Source organism: Typha latifolia, chromosome 11 (assembly GCF_019914945.1).
Source record: "Typha latifolia isolate L0001 chromosome 11, TyphaL0001v2, whole genome shotgun sequence".
In the NCBI taxonomy this organism is placed as follows: Eukaryota; Viridiplantae; Streptophyta; class Magnoliopsida; order Poales; family Typhaceae; genus Typha; species Typha latifolia.
The window spans coordinates 9,434,306-9,459,305 of record NC_133096.1 but is presented as its reverse complement, the minus strand read 5'-3'; the positions used below and the strand labels follow the sequence as shown (position 1 = coordinate 9,459,305).

The 25,000-nt window shown below is 36.6% G+C and overlaps 3 protein-coding genes across 5 annotated transcripts; all 3 read right to left on the bottom strand.

Annotated features, from left to right (window-relative positions):
- Nucleotides 1-1,714: 1,714 nt before the first annotated feature.
- Nucleotides 1,715-3,609, bottom strand: LOC140797927 (acyl-lipid (9-3)-desaturase-like). The gene has a single exon (XM_073151633.1). It carries the CDS (start codon nt 3,310-3,312, stop codon nt 1,963-1,965), a length of 1,350 nt encoding a protein of 449 aa, XP_073007734.1. The 5' UTR covers nt 3,313-3,609; the 3' UTR covers nt 1,715-1,962.
- A 2,662-nt stretch (nt 3,610-6,271) lies between these two features.
- LOC140797329 (S-type anion channel SLAH2-like) lies at nt 6,272-11,768 on the bottom strand. 3 transcript variants are annotated; one of them, XM_073150687.1, is made up of 6 exons: nt 11,632-11,768; nt 9,320-9,477; nt 8,632-9,144; nt 7,441-8,211; nt 7,140-7,171; nt 6,272-7,045 (listed from the first exon to the last, which is right to left on the bottom strand). In XM_073150687.1, exons 2-6 carry the CDS (start codon nt 9,458-9,460, stop codon nt 6,721-6,723), a joined length of 1,782 nt encoding a protein of 593 aa, XP_073006788.1. In that variant the 5' UTR covers nt 9,461-9,477; nt 11,632-11,768; the 3' UTR covers nt 6,272-6,720. The 3 variants fall into 3 exon arrangements, with proteins under 3 accessions (XP_073006788.1, XP_073006787.1, XP_073006789.1); XM_073150686.1 differs by lacking the exon at nt 11,632-11,768 and adding an exon at nt 10,507-10,668; XM_073150688.1 differs by lacking the exon at nt 11,632-11,768 and adding an exon at nt 9,584-9,717.
- Nucleotides 11,769-16,967: 5,199 nt separating this feature from the next.
- On the bottom strand, nt 16,968-24,999 carry LOC140797182 (uncharacterized; the record flags this gene model as incomplete). The annotated part of the gene is made up of 3 exons (XM_073150460.1): nt 16,968-17,653; nt 22,296-22,378; nt 22,543-24,999. A coding segment is annotated over one exon (2,064 nt), but the record flags the coding sequence as incomplete, so codon positions are not given.
- Between the last annotated feature and the right edge of the window lies 1 nt (nt 25,000).

Here is a 25,000-nt window from a genome sequence, read left to right as displayed (position 1 = left end):
GATCGACGTCGCCCAGCCGTTGCCCGTCGCCTCCATGACGGCATACACAGCGCGCTGCTCGTCGGGGTCGGTGCGCGCGTGGTCGGATAGCCCAGTCTCCGGCTCGTCGACGAGGGCCGACGAGTCCGGGAGGACGACGGTGAATTCGGAATAGCACGAACGTATTTGGAAAATTAAGATGTGGATAATAGAATAAGCTAAGGTGGATCGGAAGAAGAATAGAGTAGGAGCCATTGGGGTTTATTCTTGGAGTAAAATATAAGTTGGGGAGATGATTTTTGAAGATGGAGGGAAGGAACGGAAAGGGCGAGAATTTATATGGTTGGGTCGGAGGGAAGAAGGCGGGATTTAATGGAGTCACGGGAAGGAGGGGGGATTGGAGTAAATGAAGTGTGGATTTGGAGGCATTAAATTGATTTCACGAGAATTGGGATGAAACGTTACTACGAGTCTACGAGCAGCAGCACAAGACCATAATGTAGGGAGAAACAATAAAACATTAATTTAATTAATTTTCGTTGGGGTCCCGTTAAATATTTATTAGTTGTCGCATTATGGTAAGATCGGATCTAGCGAGAGGTACTATTGCTCAGCCCATTAGTCTATGGGCTTAAAGGGAGGAGTGATCTCCTGGTCAGCCCATCTTGGATGGAAAAAATTATATTCGGTTGGATCAAATGAATCAAAATAATGTCACATTTTAAGATTATTTGGTTGTTAGAAAGTATTTACTTCCAAAAACTTCTCTAATTTCAATATTTAATTACAAAGATTAATTTAAAAAGTTAAACTTATGTCTGAAAGCAGCAATAGAGCATATTCCAGTATGGACACTTCGGTTGAAAGTAAGATATAGCTTAACATCTTTGATTTATATTCATTCTAATGGTGCAGGTTGTATTTGTATTTGGGAAGTTGAGTTCAAGCAACTCGAATTATTTAGGCCATGTGCAATGAGTTAACGTGCAAACGTGTTAGAAAATAAAGAAACTTATATCTGACAGACTGACATCCTGTTTACACCTTATATTTTTTATATTTATAAAGTAAGCTTTATACCCTACCAAGTAGTTTATAGACTACACTCCACCACTATAATGTCTTTATATGTTAGCTGAAACTAAACTTCGAGGGGAAGGTAACTACATTATTATAATTACCGAAATATCCTCGTTCAACCCAAAATATCTTGTCCCAATCTCTCAATATTTTTCTCTAGAAAATATCGTTTAGAGAACCAGACTTTTTCAACAACAAAAAGATATCCTGTGAACCAGACTTTTCCAACAACAAAAAAATGTATATATCCTGAGAACAAGACAATGGGACCTGTCCATATCTGTAACACCTCACATGTTTTCCAAGCAAAGTCACACCAGAAGACTCCAAGATCCAATTAGAACCACAAACATTTGATAGCAAGTGGCAATAGAATTGTAGACCAAGCTGAGGAATAGTAATAGAGAAAAGGATCGGATCTCGAGAAGAACTTCTATGAAAGGCCAGAAGATTATGCTTCATAAAGTATTCGGCGGAATTAGATGCGAGCAACCTAACCCAAAAAAAAAAAAAACATTGAAATGGTAAATTACTGACAGTTTCATACACAGCAATAGGTATATATGGAGATGAAGAGAAAACAAAAAAGAAAAAAATATATAGCTAAAGAGATTTAAGTGCAATCTCTCGGTGAATTAATAGAATTCCGGTGTCATAACCAAAAGTGTTTATGATAATGTATTTAAGCAGAGCAATCAGTAGTGAAAGATAAATGCGACAAGATAAGTATGCAGAGGCTAATTCCAATAACAGTTCATAGTCCAACTGCATGGGGCATTAGCCACTACAAAATTTTTACCCAGATGGCAAAAGATTATCGACCTCTTGTTGGCCAGAAGTAAGCATGGAGGTCATTGCACGTCACTTCATCAGCATCCGGAGAGGAGCCTGTGTGTTAAAAATTCATCCATGGGTGTTGACAGCCTCCCACACCAAATTCCTGGGAGCAGGATTTGCAATATCCCGAGCTTGCAGTGCAGCAGTCCGAAGAGTCCCAATAGTCATGACATTGGCCTCCCAGAAGGACGCACTGGAGTAAGACAAGTTATGCTTCTTGCAGAGCTCCTTCACGAATGGTGAAATCTTCCTAAGATGACACCTCGGAAGGCGAGGGAAAAGATGGTGCTCGATCTGAAACTGCAAGCCGCCGTGGAACCAATCCATCCAAGGGGGGCAGGAAATGTCGAGGGATCCCATCGTCTGCTTCTCGAACCAATCATTGCCGCGGGGAGGACCGGTGTAAACGCTCGACGAGAAGTGGTTCAAACAGAACTGGATATGCTGGATTCCGGTGACCACAAAGCTTGCAACAACAAACATCACTCTTTCACCCCAATTAGGCAAGCAAGATAGTAGTAGAGAATACCAAGCCCAGAAAATTGAAACTCCGATGATCTCCTGCAGCCTATTGGGCACCTTCTTCTTGGATAGAAGAAGAAAAATAGATTGCCCGAAGAGATTAAACCTCGCGAAACACATCACTGGATAGAATGTCCAGTGCTGGTAGCTAACTAGGAATCTAGCAACAGCATCAAAGTTCATCTTTCTCTCATAAAAGTAAGAAGTAAGCGAGCCGAATAACCTGGAAGAGACTGCAAAAACAGGCATATGCTGGAGATCAGGATCGAACTCAAGGCTATTGCAAGCGATGTGATGAGCATTATGAGTCCTCTTCCACCACGCAATGCTGATACCTGTGAGGCAATTCCCTGATAAAACCTGCAAGAAACGATTAATCCTAGCGTTCTTCGTAATCATATAATGACCCGAATCGTGGCCCATCCAGCCGGATTGAATCCAAAGAAAACCCATCAATCCACCGCAGCCAAGATGGACCAAGGCGCTCTCGGAGCAAAGAATGCCGTAGACAGCAACAGAAAAGATCAATAACATGAAGCAGAGAGTGGCGAAGGCAACGTGGCCCTTTTTCTCGTAAAGACCCAATTTCGAGAACTCGACGACCAGTCGCCGGTAGTCCTTGGAAACGTCGGAGACTTTGTAATCGGAGAGGTATCCAATAAAGAAGCGGTCGAGGCGCTTCCAAGCGGCGGGAGGATGGAAGGCGACGAAGGCATCGGTGACATCTTGGCCGGCTAGGTTTAGAAGGGGGAGTTCGCCGCCGGGGTGATCTTTGACCCAATTGGTGACCTCGTACACCTTACCCTGGATCGAGATCCATAGATCGGAAGCTACGTTGTGCTTGTTGAGCTCCTCGGTGGAAATGAGCCTCTTTTCCTCTCCTTCCATGGCCATTGCAGGTGTTTATTCGAGAAAATAGAGGCAAAGGATGGATATAATCCTACAGATCTAAGATGGCTCTCTTCTCCCTTCGGATAAGAAATACTCACAACACGCCCTTATTCCTTCTTCTCCTCCAGAAAAAAAGGAGCTTTTTTTTTTTTATCAAAGATATAAACGAGGGAGAAAGGAGGAAGAGGGAAGAAAGGAGCGGATCTTAGCAACGGTGACCCCTTCCATTTCCTTTTCCTCTAATCGATTCCTCTCCATGTTTAGATATTTATAGCGATAATTCGATATTTTTATCGATTAACACCTGTCACCACAGATTCGGTCACCAAACCTTTCGTTTTCCATATAATTTTCGTCTAACACTCCGCCTATTTATAGTTAACACGTTGTATTTTCAACGTCTAAATCCTATCAAATATTGAAAATAAAATAACTCCACGGTTTACCACAATCTAATCATAAGATCTTTTTTTTTCTATAAATATTAAAGACATAAGATTGTAAATTATAAATAGTTAAAAAAATTTACCGACCTCAATTTTTCGCCGACCTACGCTAACCAACCACCTGTTTGTTTGAATGTTCTGTTAAAGATGGGCCACGTAATTAAAAGAGAAATAAAAATAAGACTAATACTCTCAGAGTCACCGGCATTTCAAGTCATCCTAAACGGTAGTCTTCAGGGACAAAAATAAAGAAAAGGGCAGAGAGATGGGTGCAACTCGGATACCGAGAAGATGTTTTGACTCTTTCCTTCTATTCTGAGGAGGAAAGTTTTATTTTAAGGACGCCCACAGAAATTTTATATGCGAGGCGGTTAGTCTTTTCTTTTGCGGCCAATTCGGGAAACTAAAAGAACAAAATTAGATAACGAAAACGTAATCTTAGTCCTCTGATTAATTAACACAAAGATCTGATTTCAAATTAGGCAAATTTCCTTTTTAATTAAAATTTTAGTTAAACATATTTTATGATCACTATTGGAATTTTTTAAGTATTAACGATAAAAATTTTAAAATTATATTGCCACTGTAATCATTTTGCTCTTTGACATTTTGTTATTGTTTTTTCTTAAGCGAGAAAGTACGTAGGCTATGAGTTTATAAAAATATTTTTTTATAGGAGACAAAAGTTGTTAATAAAATAATACGCATCTAGATTTTAAGAAATAAAAGATAGATTAGTCATTTATATTTATTTATTTATTTTAATAATAAGGTGTTAGGAATATTCTACCAAAAACTAAAAGAAATGTTAATATTAAAAACTCAAAATATTTTAATACTAATTATAATATTTTTAAAAAATATATAATAATTATTGTGATAAATTTTGAAAATCTTCAATAATTTTACCCATGAGCTTTGTTTTGTAACCATGAATTTTTTTGGTCCAAAATCAAGGTATTTGTATTTTAAACTTTCTCCCTCTCCTACTCCTAGTATAAATTTATTTAACAGAAGCAAAATAATTTAAATTATTTATCATTTCCGTTAGATGTTTAAGTTAACTAGATTAAAAATTTAAAATAAAAGTTTGATAAGGATAAGATAACTTTACCTCTTCACTCTCTCAATTATAATTGCTATAATAAGAACTATTAATTTCTCTCTTCTAATCGAATACAAAATTAATCAAAAAGTACAGAAGTACGGTCACTTTAATTGTAAAAATAAATTAATTATATTTTATTTCTCTCTTTTAGCTATCTATTTTTGATAAAAAATAAAAAATAATAATAAACCGATAGAGATCGGCACTCATGTTATTAATAAAACAGTTATAAAGATAAAGAATAAAAAAATACTTAAAATTTAATTATTTCATCGGTTACTCTAGTTATAAATATAAAATATCTTACGTACCCTTTAATTTATCAAGAAATAAAATTATTTTTTAATTACTAATTGATTAGTATCGAAAGCAAGGTGAGAGCACCTCCCACGCCGGTTTCAAAAGAGCAATCGAGCGTCCACACCCTTTAATTAGGACGGGGGGTCCACATTTTAACAAACAATCCGTTGGTGGGAGAAACAGCTACACCATGAGGTGCACTATGGGCCCGCCCATTAGAGACGTGGGTTCCTTTTTTGGGGTACTGTGGGCCGGTGCACATAGGATTCGCCAGCTGGCATTGCAGGACGCGTTGGGTTGGACGCGTCCTACGGGCACCAAGAGATCTCGGTATGTCACGTCAATCGATGTCACATATATCAGGAATCAGGATGCATCATGGTCATCGTAGATCTTCCAAAAATTACGTTCTTACTCGCTCTATAATTACCAATTTACCATAGAGTATTCAAATTTGGGCCGGGTCAAATTAGGTTAGGTTCGGGCCGAGCCCTAATTCCAACCCCGGACCTTCTGGAGATGCCCAATTTTGACCTGAGCCCGACCCGATAGTCCAATAAAGAGTTCATCGAATTGTGTATAGATAGAATAAATTCGTTTTAAAAGATATGTAAATGAGAAACTATATTTTATCCCCGTAGTTTATGCCTAATTTCACTTCACCCCTTGTGGTTTTATTTGTGTTAGTGTATCTCTTATAGTTATATTTAAATTAAAACTACTTTTTTTAAATTATGTTTGACTAATTTATATATCAAAATTTGAATATAAGTATAAGAGATTTCAACAATTGATGTTCCAATTTGAATATTCTTTTTAGATGTATTTAAAATTTTTATCCAATTAGATGTATCTTGGCCTCAATAAGATTTCAGCAATTGATGTTCAACAGTGGAAACATCCTTGTGTAGGCTAAAGCATTTGGACCACTCCTAAGTTAATTTGTTTCAAATTGAAAGCAATTGGTCGTATTATATACTCCAAATTTGCCTCCTCCTTTGTTCCTTTCTCTCATGGCCATCACTATCCACTTAATGTCCACCAATTGTTTCCATCTCATACAAACAACAACCGAAGCGTACCTATTAAGATCAGAAAGTCCAGGATAAGAAGAAAATGAAAAGTTTGAACTATTCCAGAGATAGATCTTGTGCTCAACTAAGAGAGCTGAATGTAGTATACAGGGGAGGGAGCTGTATTTTTCGATAATAAACTACATGAAATGAATGTACTCCCAGGTAAAAGGGAGTAGTTATTCACATACTTTTAGTTCCATATATGTAGACAAACTTATATACTTAACATAGTTGGCATTACAACTGCCTAAACCATGAAAATATTTCTTGCATCAGCTGAAGTGATCTTGGACAGGGTGCTGCTCTCCATCATGCTACAAACACTTCCTGCGGAATCTGGGTGCATGTAACAAATGAATGAATTTGAGGACCTCTTCCCAGATTAGCAGCCAACTTTGATAACATATTCGCTAGACTGTCTTACAGAAGAGGATCTTCCAAGAATACGTCATGTACAGATGGTATGAACAGGCGTCATCATTCAATGAACAGGAGTGCCTCTTGAAACAGAAGAGTCTAGATCTTTCAAATCCGAGTTTGCTGATCTGAGATGTGCTAGCATCTTGCGGAATTTTGGTTTCTTCTGTGTGATGGCAATGGATATATCATTCGGGAAAAGATCGCGGAGGACGAAAGCGTGGACGATGGTAGCGACAAGCAGAACTGAGACAGTGAAGGTAGAGATGGCAGAGAGGCCAATAGAAAGTGCCCGAGTGAATACATTTGTGACTTCCACTGAGTATTTCATTGTTGCAATTGAAGCAGCAGTCATGGGAAAAGTATAAGCCCACCATGCAAGTGAGAACCTATTGGAGATAAGAGTTAGAAATTAATTAGGAATACGATAAAACCCCATAGGGACACCAAAAGAATTTCTTCAAGAAGAATGAGTATATTTACCTGAAGCCTCGAAAGAAGTTAATCCTCACAGCCTGTGGAGAAAAGAAATTTGGCAGGTTAGAAGAGAAGAGCATAATTAACAAAGCGAAAAGAATTTCGGAAATCTGAATAAATTTGTATGGTTTCCATGCAATTGCCTGATAAAAAGAATAATGATTTCATCTTTAAAATGTTCTTGAACTTTTGAAGAAACAGTATATGTTAAGATTGTCATAATCTTTTAAATTATAAATTTTTAAATGAACATGTAATGCAGCAACTTCGGTGAAAAGCTAAAGAAGCATCCAAGACAGAAGCTTACCAGAGACATATAGAGGAACAAAGCAATGAAGTAGGCTATTCTTGCACCATTATCAAACTCTCCATTAATCGTTGCCCATGCCGTGCAAGCAACACTGGGTGCTGCTACGAATAAGAAGAATACTGGATGAAGCTCCTTTGGAAGAGCTGCATTTGTAGGAAGCCTCTGATAAAGAGTTACAAAAAGTACGATGTAGTGAGCTAATCCTACGGCGAAAAAGAAGATCGGTCCTTCTTTGAGCCCCATCGACGCACCGAGCAATGCACCAACAAAGTTACCAACAATAGACAAATGATTCGATGCATTTGCCACCTTTGAAAGCCTGCGCTGGCCTCCGGACATCCATTGGCCATAAATTTTCAGTTCCAGGCAAAAGATTGGAGCCATGAGGATATACCAGATAACAGGATGAAGATTTACGGCGACCGACGGCGGCACGCCTAGCGTTAAGAAGAGGCAGGCTATCCAAGGAGCAAAGAAGAAGTTGACACGAACAGGATGGTAGTACTCCCTTCGGACTGCTTCAAAGTAGAATATGATTTTCAAGGAGTAAAGGAGGGACACAAAGCCCATCAATGCAACCGAGATGCACCAGAGGACTAGATTGACAGTCAGGCTTACATGTAGAAAACTCAAGGTGGGAGATGTAGCTAATGTCTTCCATAGTATAGCTTGGCTGCTAACCCCAAGGCACATGCCAAAAGAGTTAATTGGAAAGCGAAGAAGAAAAGGCCACATCTTGTCTTCGGGAAGAACAGACACTTCCGATGCCTGCAGATCAAACAACAACGTTGGTCACCAGAAGAACAGAGTAAAATTGCAAAGGGAAATAAGAAAAAAAAAAATGACAGAGAACAAAGAGTACATAATTTGTATTTCAGTATCAGAGAAACTAATCAAAATGAAAGTACTGTTCTTATTGCTGTTTAATTAATGAAATAATGACTGTTTGTAAAGATAATGTCACCAGGAGTCTTACAAAAAATTTCGGTCTGCATTCATTGCAAAAATTTGTCTCAGGATGAAACCAATTGAGAGTCCTGCATTATCTAATATCATTTAGATTCAAACTATACAGGCGCTCTATGGTCTTCACTGTTCAAAAAATGATGAGACCAATATAATTTGTATGTAATTATAATATATAAATTATAGCAGCAGCATCAACATGTAATGTCAAGATCGGCTTACCTTCAAAGTATCCAGTTCAGGTCCTTCTAAGGCATCAAAATAACGTTGGACTGCTGGAACATCCTCAATTTCACTGGCTTGTATATCATTCTCCTCCAGATCTGGTTCTTGAGGCTTTCCACGTAAGTTCGACAGTTGCCTTTCAAGCCTTCCAGACCATGTCTTGAAGGAATCAAAACGTTTATCCCTCATACTCTCATTTCTTTGTACTTTCTTTTGGCCGTCAGTCGGAGCAATAACACTGCTCTCTTGAGCTTCATTTTCATACAAACTTCGCGTCAGCATGGGCTGAGAATAAAATTTTCCCTGCGGCGGTAGCTGAGAGTTCATTGCTCCAAAATTATCACTGTATGTGAACGTCTTAGTTTGCCCAATATGAAGTCCTGAAGGAGAGGCTGGCAAGCTGAGAGATAGAGAATACAGGTAATCGCAGTCATCAGCTCGAACAGATGAAATTAACGGTGGCATGCTAATTACCACATCCTGTCCACCAACATCAGCAACTTCTTTTCCCTATTATGGAACATGTCAAAATATCAAAAAGATGACATTCGAACAATAACTATCCAATTGGAATAGGCAAACTCATTGACAAAAAGTCACAACATGCAAACATCATTACAGAAGGGAAATTGGACCTTAAATATGTAAAACTCTTGTACTCATGAGTTAATGGTATATAGCTTACTTCCGCAATAAATTTGCCTCCTTCAGAACTGTTAGCTGAGCATGATTGAGATTGACCGTCCGTTCCGTTGCCATAACCAACGACGTCAAAACTAATGACAGCTTGTGGTAAAGCAACAACTTGGTTGTCTTTGTTTTCCATTGTATATGATGGAGAACCTGCACAATTGTATCATAAGATTATCGACAGCAAACAAAAGATAAATATGTCATGAAAGACTGGCACCGAACAATTAAATTAAACAGAATTAGTGCAGACACACACTTTTATCAAACACACGACCAGCAACAACCGACAGATCACCCGAATGGAAAGCGTGCAACTCTTTCCGAGACAAGATTGCGGAATACTTAGTACAGTGAGGGGAGCACCTCTTACAGTGCTTAAATAGGGAAATTGACAGTATGAAGGAAGGAAGGAAAGTCTAAGGCGCAGCCAGGAGATAGAAGTAGAGAATAAGAAAACCAACACTAAGATTTTTGTATGGCTTCGGGCAGTGACCGAGACCGATTCCATGGACGTTGGACTCGATTGCGACATTATATCGAGTAGCTCCAGTGCACTGTCAAACCGTAGTTTTATCACATATTCCCCCTCTACTAACAGCCAAAAATTTTCTTAGCAAAATGCAATATTTATCTCGTACTTTACGAGGGTCAAAAAAACGAAGAGAAATATCACCATTCGTCACAGCTGGAATTTTTGGCTTTTAATAGAGCATGGAATGCGAAGTTTGACTAAGCGAGTCATAGACCCAAGGAATGCATTGGACCCGCATGGTACGTGCACGGCATTTAAGTGGGGGTTTTTTTTTTTTTCTTTCTCAATATTAAACAATAGAGGCCGCCTATTTTTAATAGTTAATCCTATTCTCAAAGAAAAATATGATTACATATTTGCAAAGTTGCATATATATACGTCTCTAACTAAGCTTGGGGGGGTAATCATGCGTTAAAATCTTAGAAACAATAGCATAAATACATCTCCCCTTCTCTAGAGTGGGCCCACGAAGAGCCATAGAGTTGAGATAGAAATGAAAGAAGAATCTAATCCTATTCCAAGACGAGCACCTGTCATCCGATTCAGAGCATTCAGAAATGAGGGTATAGATCACTCGAATACATTTCTAGAGAGTTGAAGTAGAAATAGAAGAAGAATCTAATCCTAGATAGAAGACCAACACCTACCCAAGAATCAAATAAAACCTTCAGCAGTAGTCTCTTTTATCTACTCCGAGCCGCCGAGAGGAAGAGATAAGATAAGAGGAAGAAGAGGAAAAGGGGAAGCAGGAAGCAGGAAGCACTAGAACAAAGCACAATTTAAGCTCCCTGAAGCCCTTCCTCGCTAGTCTGCAGGGCTTTGCATGCATATGCTTTGGAAGAGAAGAGTGGTTGCAATTTATAGACACCGGAGAAAGTTTGGAGCCTGGTGACTGGTGCATCGTGAGTAGGGCCCATCTGATGTGTGAATCTTTTGACCACTGAAGGCTCCACGTACGAAATTTCACGTAAGGGCACGTGCTTTTCTAATTTTCATTTCTAGAGCCAAAAAAACGAGAGAGAATATGCTCGCATGTGCTTATATTCTATGAAATATATATATAAACGTAGATAAAAACACAATATACGTAGTATTTCTACTTTATACACTAAAACCTACGTGCATGTAATATATTTGATTGTACGCACGTACGTGTAAGAATCTCTACGAATACCACAAAATTTGGACGGTTCTAATTTTTCCATTTCTTTTTTTTTTTCTTTAATAATATATTAGCCTACGTACGGTTCGAGATTTCTCATCGTTGAGCATCATAGGAAAGCTTAAGACTTTGATATATAAACTAACACATATAGGAAAACAATAAAAGAATTGACTAAAACAGTGGACAAGAAGCGATCGTTGAATTCAGTAGGCAGACCAATAAATATGTAGATCAATAGATTCTCTCGCAAAATATAAAAAAAATAGTGAAGAAGTCAGTGTTGGAGACCAAATATATTTAAAATTAGAATGATGTATATTCCATAAAAGGTTGCAGCTAAGGACGGTAGTTTTTGATGAAAAACTTGAGCCGTTGGATAAGCGTAGTTTTTAAATCTTTTATTTGTATATTATTTTTTATGATGGCACTAACACTAACACTAACACTAAAACTAAAACTAAAACTAAAACTAGTTTAATCCCAGGGGTCCCTATCTCTCGAGTCTCGACCAGCCAAAATAACACCAACGCACGCAAACAATGAAAGGCAATAGCTTATTCTACCATTAAAGAAAACAAAATGCCATTCTGCCATTTTAGGTACGTACCACTCTGACTTCAGTGAAAGCAAACTAATGCACGGCTGCTTCCACGAATCACGGCGACTCTGCCTCTCGATGTTGCTCTCAAATGACAACGACTCAAGAAGTAATAGTATTTGAAGAAATAGAAGAAGAAGAAGAAGAAGTAGAAGAAGAAGGGGAAGGAGAAGGAGAAGGAGAACAAATTTAGTTTAATGGCAAAAAAACTAGCAGTAAAAACTTATCAACCTCTGAAATGGACAAGTTGTGAGAGCTAGGTGGTGGTGGTTCCAAGAGGAAAGAGATGAGGCGGGGGTTTTATATACGGAGAGATGGAATATAAAGTAATAAAGGGTTTAAAAGGCAAAAAAGGGATCCACTCAACGACGCACCATCTAGAATGAACGTAAGTGGGAGAGAGAGAGAGAGAGAGAGAGAGAGAGAGAGAGAGAGAGGATTGCTGGTTGCTTTCTGGTCTAATTCCGTATGAGCACGAGCGCCCCTCCGACGTGAACGGCGAAGGGTTTGACGTCATAAAGGTACGCCTGGGTGCGGGTCCGAGTCATGGATCCAACTCGGAGTGGAGGGCTACTGGATGGATATATTGGAAATTTGCACATAACACCCTGCACTTCTGAAACCAAATCTCTTTTCTTTTTCGGTCCCAACTAATTAATCTCGCCTTCGGAGTTTTTTCATTGAAGTTCCCATGTTTATTTAAAATTATATATTGAATATGTTATTTAGGCCCCCTTTACAAATGAAGTCGGGCTCCTGCTGAGTGTTGAGTGTTGAGTTGAGATAAAGCGAAAATATTAGATTGGATCAAAGGTTTAGTGTATATGATTGATGAGAGAAGTGAGAAAAAAATAAACGAGTGAAGTTTTCCATTCAAGTCACTTCTAATAAGTAATCACAATGTATTAATATTTAATTAAATTAAAATTATTTGATGAAAATAAATAATTATTGTAATTAATGATAGCCTGCGGGATATAAAAATGTGTGAAGTGCAGCTTTCTCCTTTAAGAATAAAAAATGATACAATTAAAGTTGAGTGATTTTAGGAAAGTGAAGAATTCATTTTCTAATCTATTTTTTTTTATCCAAACGTCATAGAGTGATAGACTTTCAAAACAAATATTATTTTCTTTTTCTACTTTCTATCGACCAAACAGAATAAGTGAAATAAAAATCCAAACGCAATATATATGGAGAGAAAACTATATTTTACTCATATGTGGTTAGGCCTAAATTCACTTCATCGACTATAAATTTATTTCTATTTTATTTATTTTTAATATATTTAACTAAATTATGGGTCAAATTTAAAAAAAAAATATTAGAAATAAAACTATAAAAAATTGAGTAAATTTTCTAATAAAACTAAAATAATACCGGTCGAATTTCATATAACAAAGTCACAAAAAAAAAATATATATATATATTTAATATATTTGTTATCTAAAATTCTATCAGTATTATTTTGATACATTAAAAAATTTATCAATTTTTCTATAATTTTATTATTAATGAGTATTTATGATTAAGTATAATGAAAAAAAAGAGTAACGAGTTTTAAATATAATCGAAGTAAAGAGATACAAGACAAATGAAATGGTGTTTAAAATAAGGATCTTTACCTTGATGCTTTGCAGATGTCAGCGGATGTGTTAGTTAGGGGAAATTAACATGGGTAATTAAGAAGAAGAATGATAGCTTTCGGCTAATCTAATAGTATTCCTTTTTATGGCACGAAAGAGATTAGAGACTAACTTAATTGTACACTTTTTATTCCACGTGGAATGCATTGATGTACGCTGAGTTAGGTCTGTCTACTTTTAAGGAGGAGTTGTTTATGCCGTATAAAAGAATGGCACGCATTATTAAAGTATTATTGCATCAAACCAATCTATGGGGAGTTAATTTATATAATAAATTCTTCTTATGACTCAGATTACTCTAATTGCATGACATGGTTGTGATTTCTTAGGTTTAATTACATTTTCACATCCAAACTGTGATGAAAAAAATATTAAAAATAAAACGTTATAATTTTTGCCATTATAGAAGAAAAGAAAAAGGAGAGGAGGTCTTAACTTACATTATGTGTTTGATGCATATAATGACCTAGACTTTGACAATTTAGTCTAAAACATTTAGTTCATGTTCAAATTAGACCAATAAGAGGCATGGTTTTCTTATGATGACAGCATTAACGTATTCTGGCCGACAAAACTATGATGAGAATTCAAGTCTAGTACTTTCAATTCCCATTAACATTTCAACCTTTTGCTCGCTGAAACCAAACAACAATCAAACACAGTACAAAGACACACTCATAGAGTCATTTTCTAGAATTCAAAATAATGGAATATATAATAAAACTCTAGGGAGTGTCATTTGGTTTTCTATTTTGAGTCAATTATAAATATTCTCCTTCCGACTATTATCATCGATCTTTCATGTACATCATTTGAAAATTTTTAATTCAGACGTTTCAGGAGGGCTAAGAATAATTATCTCTATTTTTTTTTTTAAACAAGTGACACAAAATTGGATGACATAATTTAAGAAAATAAAAAAGTATATATATATATATATTTTTTTTGGATTTATAAAGTTAAAGACTAATTATTATGTAACCAGAGTAGGCCTATTCTTGCAAAGAATCAAATCATCTAAAGTACAAGTAGAACAGCTTTGGATTAGACCTAAGAACTTTCAAATCCATTGACATCACTGATGTGATCCCAATGTTGATCTTTTTTAGGCACCTTTTGTTAAGGGTGTGATTGTTCGTTCATAGGATGAGCAGTGCAAGCACAGCACGGCAGCACTATGGCTTCTCATTGGCCAAATCCAGTGATCCCAAATCCTAATATCACCACTTGAGCTTGGCCAATTAGATTGGCCCATAACAATTTCATGCTACCTTTTTTATTTTAATTTCTTAAATCTACTACTTAGGTGTTCTCCTTTAGGATATACCTAATTGTTCCACCATTGCAATCCACCTCAAAGAGTCTTTTGAGGAGATGGATGCCTATTGAGGACCTAATAATTTACCAACCTAATTAGGGTTTAGTTTATCGTTATCAGAATCGTAATCGTATGCGCAAATTACACAGACGTATACATATATATAAACATAAGGATGATAACGACGTCAATGATATTATAATTAGGTGTGAATGGATGCTTATGAAAGAACTTAGTTACAAGCACTAATGTATTAAGGCAATGGAAAAGCTCAAGCTTGTTGTTAAACCCTCTGTAATTAGCTCAACATCACATCAAATTCGGTTGGCCGGATAAATGGCCATTCCAATAATGACAAGGTTATGCCTTTTTTTTTAAAAAAATAATAATAATATATACAATTCAATATCAGAACAATGAGGAGTGAGTTGTTGATTGATCATCTAAATAGTTTCGAAAACCACACTATTTTGATCATTTCAATAATTTTTGAAAGAAAATTCACAAAAGGGTCCCCATTTTCCTGGGATAGATTTATGCATGGGCGTTTGCTTTGAGATGGATATAGCATCCGAGCTGTACTCCACTTATTCATCAAATTAAAGCTGCAACTTGTGGTAAAAGGGGAGATATGCGTATCGCCATATATGCTTAATTTTGAGCACGCGAAGAGAAAAAAAATAAAGTAAGGAAAGGAGGAAGATTCATCTGGTAATTTCACTCTCACTCCTTTTCTTCTTTGGCTTACACCACATCAATGCTAGAGACTCGAGATAAAAAGAGTATCAAGTAGAAGAAGAAGAAGCAGCAGCGGCGGCGGCAGCGATAGTGGAGGCAAAGACCCGCATCTCACCAAACTTTGACCTACTAAATCAGGTCCGGTACGGAGACCACCGAGAACACCATTAATGGCATCAACATCAAGGTAGCTAAAAGCTCGGGCCCATCGCCAAGTTGCAATCTTTTTTTTATTCCTTTTTTAGCGGTGTCATCAGATAGATATATATATATATATATATGCTAATATATTAATACAGCTCCAGTTATTTTCACAGTAATAATGATCGAAATCCACAATATATCCTAATTATATATAATTGTAACACGATGGAATTCTCCTTTGACGGCCAGTGCTGGAATGGTGGGGATCACGGTCTAGTTGTTTGATCAGACAGTGAAGGAAACGTTAAAATGCTTAGGACGGGTAGTTCAACCACTTAAAAAAGAGTCTCGAGGAAGATGAGAAGAAGATGCTTGTTTTTTTGTTCTTTTGTTTTTGTTGGCAATGTTGTTTCACACATGAGTTGGTAGATTCAATCAATTTCTCTGTCGATTACAGTACAATTAGAGTTTTGGGATTTTAATGAAATATAGTTTGCCAGTTAACCTTAATATTTCTTCCTGTCAAACTTGTCGTCAGAGCTCAATCTTTCCACTGCCAGTCGTCTATTGCTCCACTTCCCTGATGCCAAAAAGAGTTCGCATGCTTTCTTCGTCAAAAGTACTACGTCGAAACCGAAGCTGATGAAGAATTCTAAGTCCGTGCATGTGCATTTTGGTCGAATTTGGACGCCTTTAGTAGTTTGAATCGACCAAGTAAATCTTTCTTCTTCTTCTTCTTCTTCTTTTTTTCCCCCCTTGGATTAGATATCTTGGAAACTATGATAGACGATGCCTAAATAAAGCACACTGGAACACACCGTGAATCATGGTATTCTTGGATGTGTTGCCATGGATTTATGATGGAGTGTAACTCAAGCTAGCTAATTGTCTCCATCTAGAAAGGACCAAAAAAAAATCACATCAATGTAGGCAAGCTGACGCACTAAATGTGGCGCGAAAATAGACACATATGCACATAATTAAGATGCATGAATAGAGAAAAAATATATATATTTTTGCTTATCCTGTATCAAAATTCTACATCGTTGACTTGGAGGAAGTGTAAGGCCCTAATATTTCGCCGTCACAGCGAGGATAAACAGGAACAGGGCTTCTGTAAATACTATGTCTAGATACTTGGAACATTCATGAACTCGAGATTGGGAGAAGAAGGTTGAACCAGGGCCAAAGAGGATGAGCACCAAGTAGATGGCAACTGTGAAATATTATTTAAATTGGCAAGGTATAGACCACAGCATGGGCGCCATTACATGCCATAATCTTTGCCAACTGCCATGATGTGTCAGATTAGCATTGGTGGAACATAAGATGCCACTGAGATGAGCGTGAAAGCTATTGGTGCTCGAATGCAAATGGTCCTCCCTGGCACTATACTACATAGAGAGAGAATGGCCACTGCAAACTTTATGCTCAAATTTACTATGACGGCAAGACTGCAATAACATTATCGTCAAAGTAATATACCATCTTGATAACACTAAAAATCAAAGGTCTGAGAGACTTTATATAGTACTTGATTCACATTGCTCTTCCTTAGTCTCATCTATAGTTCAGAGAAATACATGAGCTATTTCACTAAAAAACAGAAAATGAGTCAAATTGGCTATCGCAGAACAGAGATCCAGTTACAGTGAGACACTACGAATTATGCAAACGCTACAATGTATAAGTAGGGTATTCATTCACTCATTTACACAATAATGACGTGACAGACTTGGAAAGAAATCAACAGAACCATATTTTCTCCGCTGATTATTATTAAGACACTGGAATCATTTGCAACACACTAAACTTTGACCAACTAAACCATTTCTTCTTCCAACCGTTTCTTTTTTGCCCTCTTGGTATCGCCATACTAAGAGACGAACATAACCAGCTGAAGTCATCCTGAAATTGCAGGTATTGACTCTTTCTGCCCATCTGATGTGGAAGACTATAGACACCTAAGCAAGACCAGCCTTTGCTCCATGACTACAATGTGCAGTTATGACCAAACAGTCACCTTAACGCATGGAAATGTACACATTAACATGCATGTCCTCAAATTCAAAGCAGAACCTAACAGTTGTTATTTGCTATGTAAGAGAAACCCAGGAAAAACACAGAGCTATCTGCAAAGTAATAGCGCCAGATATTGGACCACACCACGTGATTCTTCTGCAAGCTGTTATCACATTCAGATAGATAATGAGGTCAAGGTATATAACTAATGAGCAAGCATTCAAGTGGGCGCAATGTTGAGACGGGATCAAAATACAATATTCAGCGGAAACAAACCCTAGATTGTAGAAGAGAGTACACAAGATGTAAAATATAACAGCCCGTACCAAAATAAATAATATAGAAAACTATTTCTGGATACGTGCCCCACTACCTCTCTCTCTCTCTCTCTCTCTCTCTCTCTCTCTAATACGACTTAGTCGAATTAGATCCATTCGTGGCACATTGGACTCATATGTTTGAGCCTATTTATTTAGTTATTTTTGTATTTCTTTTAGCAATTGTCTTATTAATTAAGCCATGAACTCAAGTACCAAATAAATGTGGACTCAACTTATTAATTGGATAATTAAATTTAGTCAAGTCGATCGAATATTTTAGTTGAGTCATGAGTTGTATTGGGAACCTCAGTTTAACTCAGGCTAGTCGAGTTGTATTAATTGATTGAGTTCTTATTTATGTTGGTATAGGATTAGTTTCTATAAATATGTTGATGAAACTCTAATTTAGGGATTATTTCATTATTGAATCTACCCCTACCACTCACTATCTTTATCTCTTGGTTGTCGACCTCATCTCCTCCACCTCCCTCATTGCCAATCGCGCCACCATTATTGATTCAATCTCTTCTAGCCTCTAGCATCCCACTTCTCCTTCTCTACTTCTCATTCAACCTATATTCACTAACCCTATTTCAAGATGAAGGCAAATCTGCACCCGAACAACTATTAAGGGCAACAGCATGCAAACCGATCCAAGTTGATACAATCTCAATTTGTCGGGTTGCATCACCTTCCGACCTTCGTCTACTCTTTTAAAAATATCTTCCAATCTAGCCATCCGATTGGTGTAAAATTATATTTGTTAGAAAGCTTACCCCCAGAACTACAACATATAAAAATTCACAAAAATCCAACGACTAGATCTGCCAAAAAATCTCTCAAAAGTTTTGTACAAATTCATGTCCAATATCAAGTGACCCTATCGAGGTCACCATTGGAGTCGATTTCTTCACCGATTCTTGGCTTTGTCGTCGATCGTCATCATCAACCATGTCGCAACGCCACCACCTTCTCTCCCTCACCACCTCTTTTTCCACCCTCTAAAGCAATACCCCATGTGGGACTTGTAATGAGTACCTCCTTTAGCAGATGAGTTCCTTCACCCATTATAATTATTTATTTCCTTCATCCAAGTAATGATAGTAAGTTTGACCATCTTTGGCACCGTCAACCGTGTGGGTTCGAGTTCTATTGCAATCCATGTTAGTTGTGGGTTGGGTTGTCTTTGAATAGTTTGGACTTTGGCCCAACCTTGGTGAGTTAGTGTTGTAGTCTTTGGGTTAGTTACAGCCCAACCCATTGCTTTGGACCTTTAGCCCAAATAGATTAATTACTCTTTAATTTATTTTGATATATTTTACTCATTTTATTTAATTATCTTTGTCAACTTAAACTTTAAATATTAATCACCTTTAGAGAATAGCTTTGTTAATTATAATAATTATTATAAATTAGACTGTGATCTGAGTGTACCTCTACCAATTGCTTATAATAAAAAATTAGTTCTAATTGTTAATCTTTAAATCATGTTTTAATAATCAATGAAATAAACTAATTAAATATTGTCTATTCTAATTTGGTTTCAATCGACAACTATTAAAGAAATAGTGATCATGATGATAGTTGTGTTAATAATCGTAATAGTGCGGACAATCATAATTAATATACTTATTATACTTGATTTAATAAATGTAAGAATTTCTAGGTGGACCTATCTAAACTTATAACGAGTGTCAAAAGTGCTTATGTTTATTACTTACATTATCGAGATATATTCATTATCGTGCGAGGATCCATGATGCAGTTAGAGTTGATTAACTTGGAAGCAATGTCAAGCGAGTAAATTCTTTATAGTCTTGTGTAATATTGAAGTGATGTATTACTTTATGAGTTTATTGCATTCATATTATACATATGTAGATGTTTATTCACTATTCATCATAATTATATTTAATTTACTACTTTATAGTTATTCATAAAATATTAGAGCATTTCCAATTATGATATCTTCAATATACATGTAATATGATTGATGATGTTAATAACTGCCCCACTTGCATGTATCACCATACAGTTAAATCTTGTCTCAGCAATGTTTATTTACCCACTTAGCCCAAGGTCAGGAGGCAGAATATAAATTTATTACCTATATTTATATTGACCAATGATTGAGGTCATAAAGTCAAGAGAGGACTATCATACACCGCGTGAACTGGTTTGAGCAGGCACAACACTATCGAATACGAAAACTAGACACTACGTAAACTAAAATTATAATTGAGAGGTAAAGGTCATAAACCTAACGGTACTCGATGACGCAGTGTCAGATCGTCTATAAGCAATGGTGCTCTTGTTTTTTACTGTGAACGATAATCTCGATGTATATGATGATTCTGCTATGTGAGATGAATTACTAGAGCGATGGAGTTGAGATATGAGCTTACGACTGAGATCCTTAGTCTGATGGCCACAAATAATCTGTCATATATAGCGTCGTTAGGCGTATATAAACGACATTATTGCTAAATGTCTATCTCTCCTCGATGTTTGAGCTGGTGTGAGCCTATGTTTATTATATGATAGATATCTCATTGAGCATGTTATAATAATTATGACTATAACTCAGTATGAGCTTGATATAAATAATTTGATAGTTTAAATGATACATATCATGTGTTTTTTTATTAATACATGTAAGCTATTAATATGAACATATTGCATGAACGCATTACAATGATCATGTTGGCATACATATGTATTATGTGACATCATTCTTTAACCTATTTTTAGATTGTAGAGATATATACTTGCTAGGCTTTATGCTCACCACATTTTAGTGCAATTATTATTTTTTAATCAGTAGATAACTCTGAGTCTGTGAAGGAATTGGTAAAGATTTGACTATATTTGTTTTAGTATTGTAAAACAAGTTATACATATTGTAGCCCATGTGCAGGCATTTGTCTTAATAAGGTATATAAATATGTATTTTAAGGTTTGTTGCGACCCGTAGTAATTTAGACTCTGTTTAACTTATTTTATTTATGAAAATATCAAGTTTTATCATGTATATTATGTACAAACATTGACCAATAGATCACGTGGATATCAAGTGGTATCTACCCACGTGAGGGACACGTGTATTTGGAGGTGAGTGTTTCATAAAATCTTGATATAGATCGAGTAACTATATTTAATCTTTTAAAAGCTAATATAATGATAGCAATAAAACTTTTTACTTGCTCAAATTATATGAAAATAAAGAAGCTGAGACATCAAAGATTCAACCATTGTAAAACTTCAACCGCTTCTTTAGTTAACTACAATAGTGTAGTAGTATTTAAGACTTGAAGTCCTATCTATATGTTGCAATCGCCAAATACAAAAATTTGCAATATAAAATACATTAAAGTATTAAACCTTATTGAGTAAATAAAAGAATTTATCCTAGAGTTCCTAGATCTTCTAGATGCTTGAGATATGTCTATCTAATGACTCCAACAGATATCTGATGGCATCATTGAAATTAAAATCTAATCAATCAAAGTGAACATAGTTAACATCTCATAATGATGATTATTAGTGATAAGAAGTGAATGAGCTCGTAAGCTCCATTGGTTCTTGATACCATTGAGATAATGACGACAAAAAAAATTCTAAAGAAGGCACTAAGATACCTCTGATTTCTAAATGATAACAAAAGATACCCTGTGCTATAGGCTGTTTAACACAATTTAGCAATTTTTCTCCTCTATTCCAATACTATCATGAGAAACTTTGTGATCTGGCATACAAAGTACTGCAATGTGTCCAGCATGAGATCTACTAAGATGTAAGAGGGACAGAATTCTTAAATCAAATCATAATTGCTAGAAGCATTACTTACATAATTACATACCTCAAAGACGGGTAGAGGCACAAAGAGGCTACTAGTGTTCTTATCGTGTAAAGCACAATAAAACCATGGATTTTAAATATGAAAGACTGACAATGTATTTTAGCATCATACCTCTACCTATATAACCGGTCATAATTTATTTTTTTTCACTTGTAGGCAAGAAACCCCTGAAATGTCGTATTATTTGCTCTTCAGCAGTTTTAGTATCATCGAATGTGATTAAATATGTTCTCCATAAAGATAGGCCATCTTATAGTTTGCACAAGAGATTTAGGCCTACATATTTTATGGTAAAACTGCAGATCAATGCGAAGAGACTGATTTATAAGAAATTAAGCATAATTATTATTATCTAAAAAATCTAAGGTGCAACTTCTTATCAGTGTCTAGGACCTTTACTTTCAAACTTAAAATTGTCTGCCCAAGCTCAAATGCATGCAATGGAAAATTTATTTTGAAGTGTTCGACAATAAACTACATGAAAATAGACAATGTATACCAAATAAGAAGCAAAAGAACGTACTATGATGCCAATTGTTTTTTTAAAAAAAACTTGTCATTAACTCTTTGAAGTAAAGTACATTAAAAAGAGAATCATAGTGCAAGAATAATATAAAAGTTTTTACCATCTAAACCCATGTCTGCAGTGCCACCTAACTTATTGTCCTCAAGGATTAATTGCTCTTTGCCCTCCATAAGAAACAATTTTCTATTGAAAAAGAATACAATGTAAAAGTGTTAATACATTGCTATTAAAAAGAACTCGACAGGTTCTGTGCACATACCAAGAAGATGAATTTTGATACTACTGCATTGATCACAAGGTTCTTAAACAGAAAGAGTAGATAAAGTTGTGTGTATAACATCACATACCGAATTAATGTGTTGATGTATTGAGCCACTTCCTTCCAAGAAGTAAGTTCTCGTGTGAGAAATAAAATGATTCCCACATGTGCTCCCAGCTTAAGATGGCAATAGAACATAAAGAGACTTACTGAGCTGATAAGTAAAGAAACCTTGATATGGCTAATAAATCTCCTTCCATATAAAAAATTCCCTTCAAGAACTTAAAGATCTTCGGCTCTGCTGGCTGAAGCACAATGTCATATAAACCAAAACCCAATCTAGCTGGGCTGAGAGATCAAACATGTGAGATCCAAATACTGCACTGTCCAGGGCACAATCCCTCTGTTTGCTCTCTTTCTTTAGAAAAAATTGATTTCCATGTGTGATGCCAGCTTAAGATGGCAACAGAATATAAAGAGATTAGTGAGCTGATTTAGGTAATTTGGACGAAGTACAGAAATCTTGATATGGCTTATAATTTTCCTGCCATTTCACAAATTGTCTCTTTAAGCACTTAAAGATCTTCTGCTCCGCTGGCTGAAGCACAATGTCAGATGAATCAAAATCCAATCTAACTGGGCTCATATCAAATATGTGAGACCCAAGTTGTGCGTGCCCATTATCAACATTGCTCGTCTTGTCAACAATTCCACCAATGAATGTGGTAAATTTCTCATCTTTATAGATCACTGAGCAGGTTTCAAACAAACGATTGGCTTGTGACTGTTCTTCCTGTACTACCTTCTTTGCAGTAATTTTGCACCTACTCCCACTTTGTACAGGTTCATAAATGAAAAAAGGTTTCTCGTCATGCAGCTCTTGTGATGCAGACCATTCTTTACAATTGTCAGTATCAGCAATGGAAATTTCTGTTTCAGAAAACACATTCTCGAGAACTTCTTTGCATTGAAGGCTTAACAAGTCACCATCTAGCTTTTCTTTTAGAAAAGAAGAGTTGTTCGACTCATAATCTATCTCATGAAGTGTAACAAGAACAGGAATAGGAAGAACTGGACCTACAAAGCCATCATCGCTTGATGCTTTACTCGACCACTTCTCACCTCTTCTGGAAGGTTTCCCCACAAAGAAAGGTCGGAATTGATTATGAGGCAAACAGCTAGGAACTTCCAAAAATTCAAAAGAATAATCTGGATTACCAAATAAGTCTGAATATGTGGAGAAGGCCAAGGACAAAAGATCTAATTGAAGACAATTCAACATTCTCCGAGATGCAATTTCAAATATGCTAGTTGGAATGCTAGCATCACTTAAAACAGAAGAGAGTGATGACGTACTAGAATTCTGAGTGTCTTTTACAAGTTTCCTTATTCCATCGCCCAAAGTAATTTGTTTAGCTTCCTTGGAATCCAATTGAGCATTATTTGTAGTGATTGCATTGGAAAGGTTACCATTCATATATTCAAAAAGATACCCCAACTTCAAGAAATCGTACCGTGTGGATATTCTCTCTTCCTTGCCTTCGCAGAAAATGAGCAAAGGCCTCAATTCTAATGAACTGCCTTTATGTGCTGTGTAGTGCTTGTGGATCTTTTGTTTGCTGTCGCTGTTGGGAGGCTGGTTGGTGTTTGACCTTCTGTTTTCTTGTGTCTTGTTTTGGTGATCAGGGTGTGAACTTTTATTCTGGTCCTGCGACCAGATGTTTTTTAAGCTTCTACTGAAACAAGGTGTGAGCCTTTTCTCAAGAGATAAATCCCATACTGCATCATACCTTTGCATCTCCAGCTTCCCAGATGACATTACCCGAATCAATGCAAAACCACCAGAACTGCTTTCCATTATAGAGAGATTATCAGGAAGAATGCAGAATCCAACAACCATGTCCTTCCTTTGTTGACAATCAGAAAAACTTGTAGATATCTCTCCCAAGAAAATATCTTTTATAAGGTTATCACCAACTGCAAAACTTTGACCCGACAAAGAAAGACATGACGGAAGCTCCCAGGCATAAAGGGAAGGATCATTTGAAGATGCTTTCTCTTTAGGCCCATAGCAGAAGAGATTAAACTCGTTGTTGCCAAATGAACCGACCAAGATGGCAAACCCTGATTCTGAGGCCCACTTGAATTCATCGGACGGCCTCAAATCCAGCAACCTAAACATGGCAATGAATCTAGGGTTATCAAGCCCATGATCCCATGTCAATACAGGAACCAAAGGATTTCGCAGATCAAACAGAAACAATAGACGCTCGGTCACTAAGGACATATGAAAATTATTGTAATCCGCTTTGCAGAAAGCAAGAAACTGATCATTCTTTTCCTCCGAGGGGGAAACATCAAATAGACTTGGCATTTCGACCTTAGCCAAAACTTTATTCTGCCGGCCATCGCTAAACCTCAAATCAACCGAGACAACAACTTTAGAGCTCACAACAGTGACAACCCACGGCTGTTCACCAAACTCGCATCCCAACCATTCTCCATTATCATCACCACCACCCAACTCAACCTTAACCTTGCCCCCA

Excerpts from the sequence above, each read along its gene's own strand:
- LOC140797927 (XM_073151633.1), bottom strand. The coding sequence starts at position 3,312 with ATGGCCATGGAAGGAGAGGAAAAGAGGCTCATTTCCACCGAGGAGCTC.
- LOC140797329 (XM_073150687.1), bottom strand. The coding sequence starts at position 9,460 with ATGGAAAACAAAGACAACCAAGTTGTTGCTTTACCACAAGCTGTCATT. Across the intron at positions 7,172-7,440 it reads TGTTCCTCTATATGTCTCTG|GCTGTGAGGATTAACTTCTT; the intron begins GTAAGCTTCTGT and ends TTTTCTCCACAG. Across the intron at positions 7,046-7,139 it reads AACTTCTTTCGAGGCTTCAG|GTTCTCACTTGCATGGTGGG; the intron begins GTAAATATACTC and ends TATCTCCAATAG.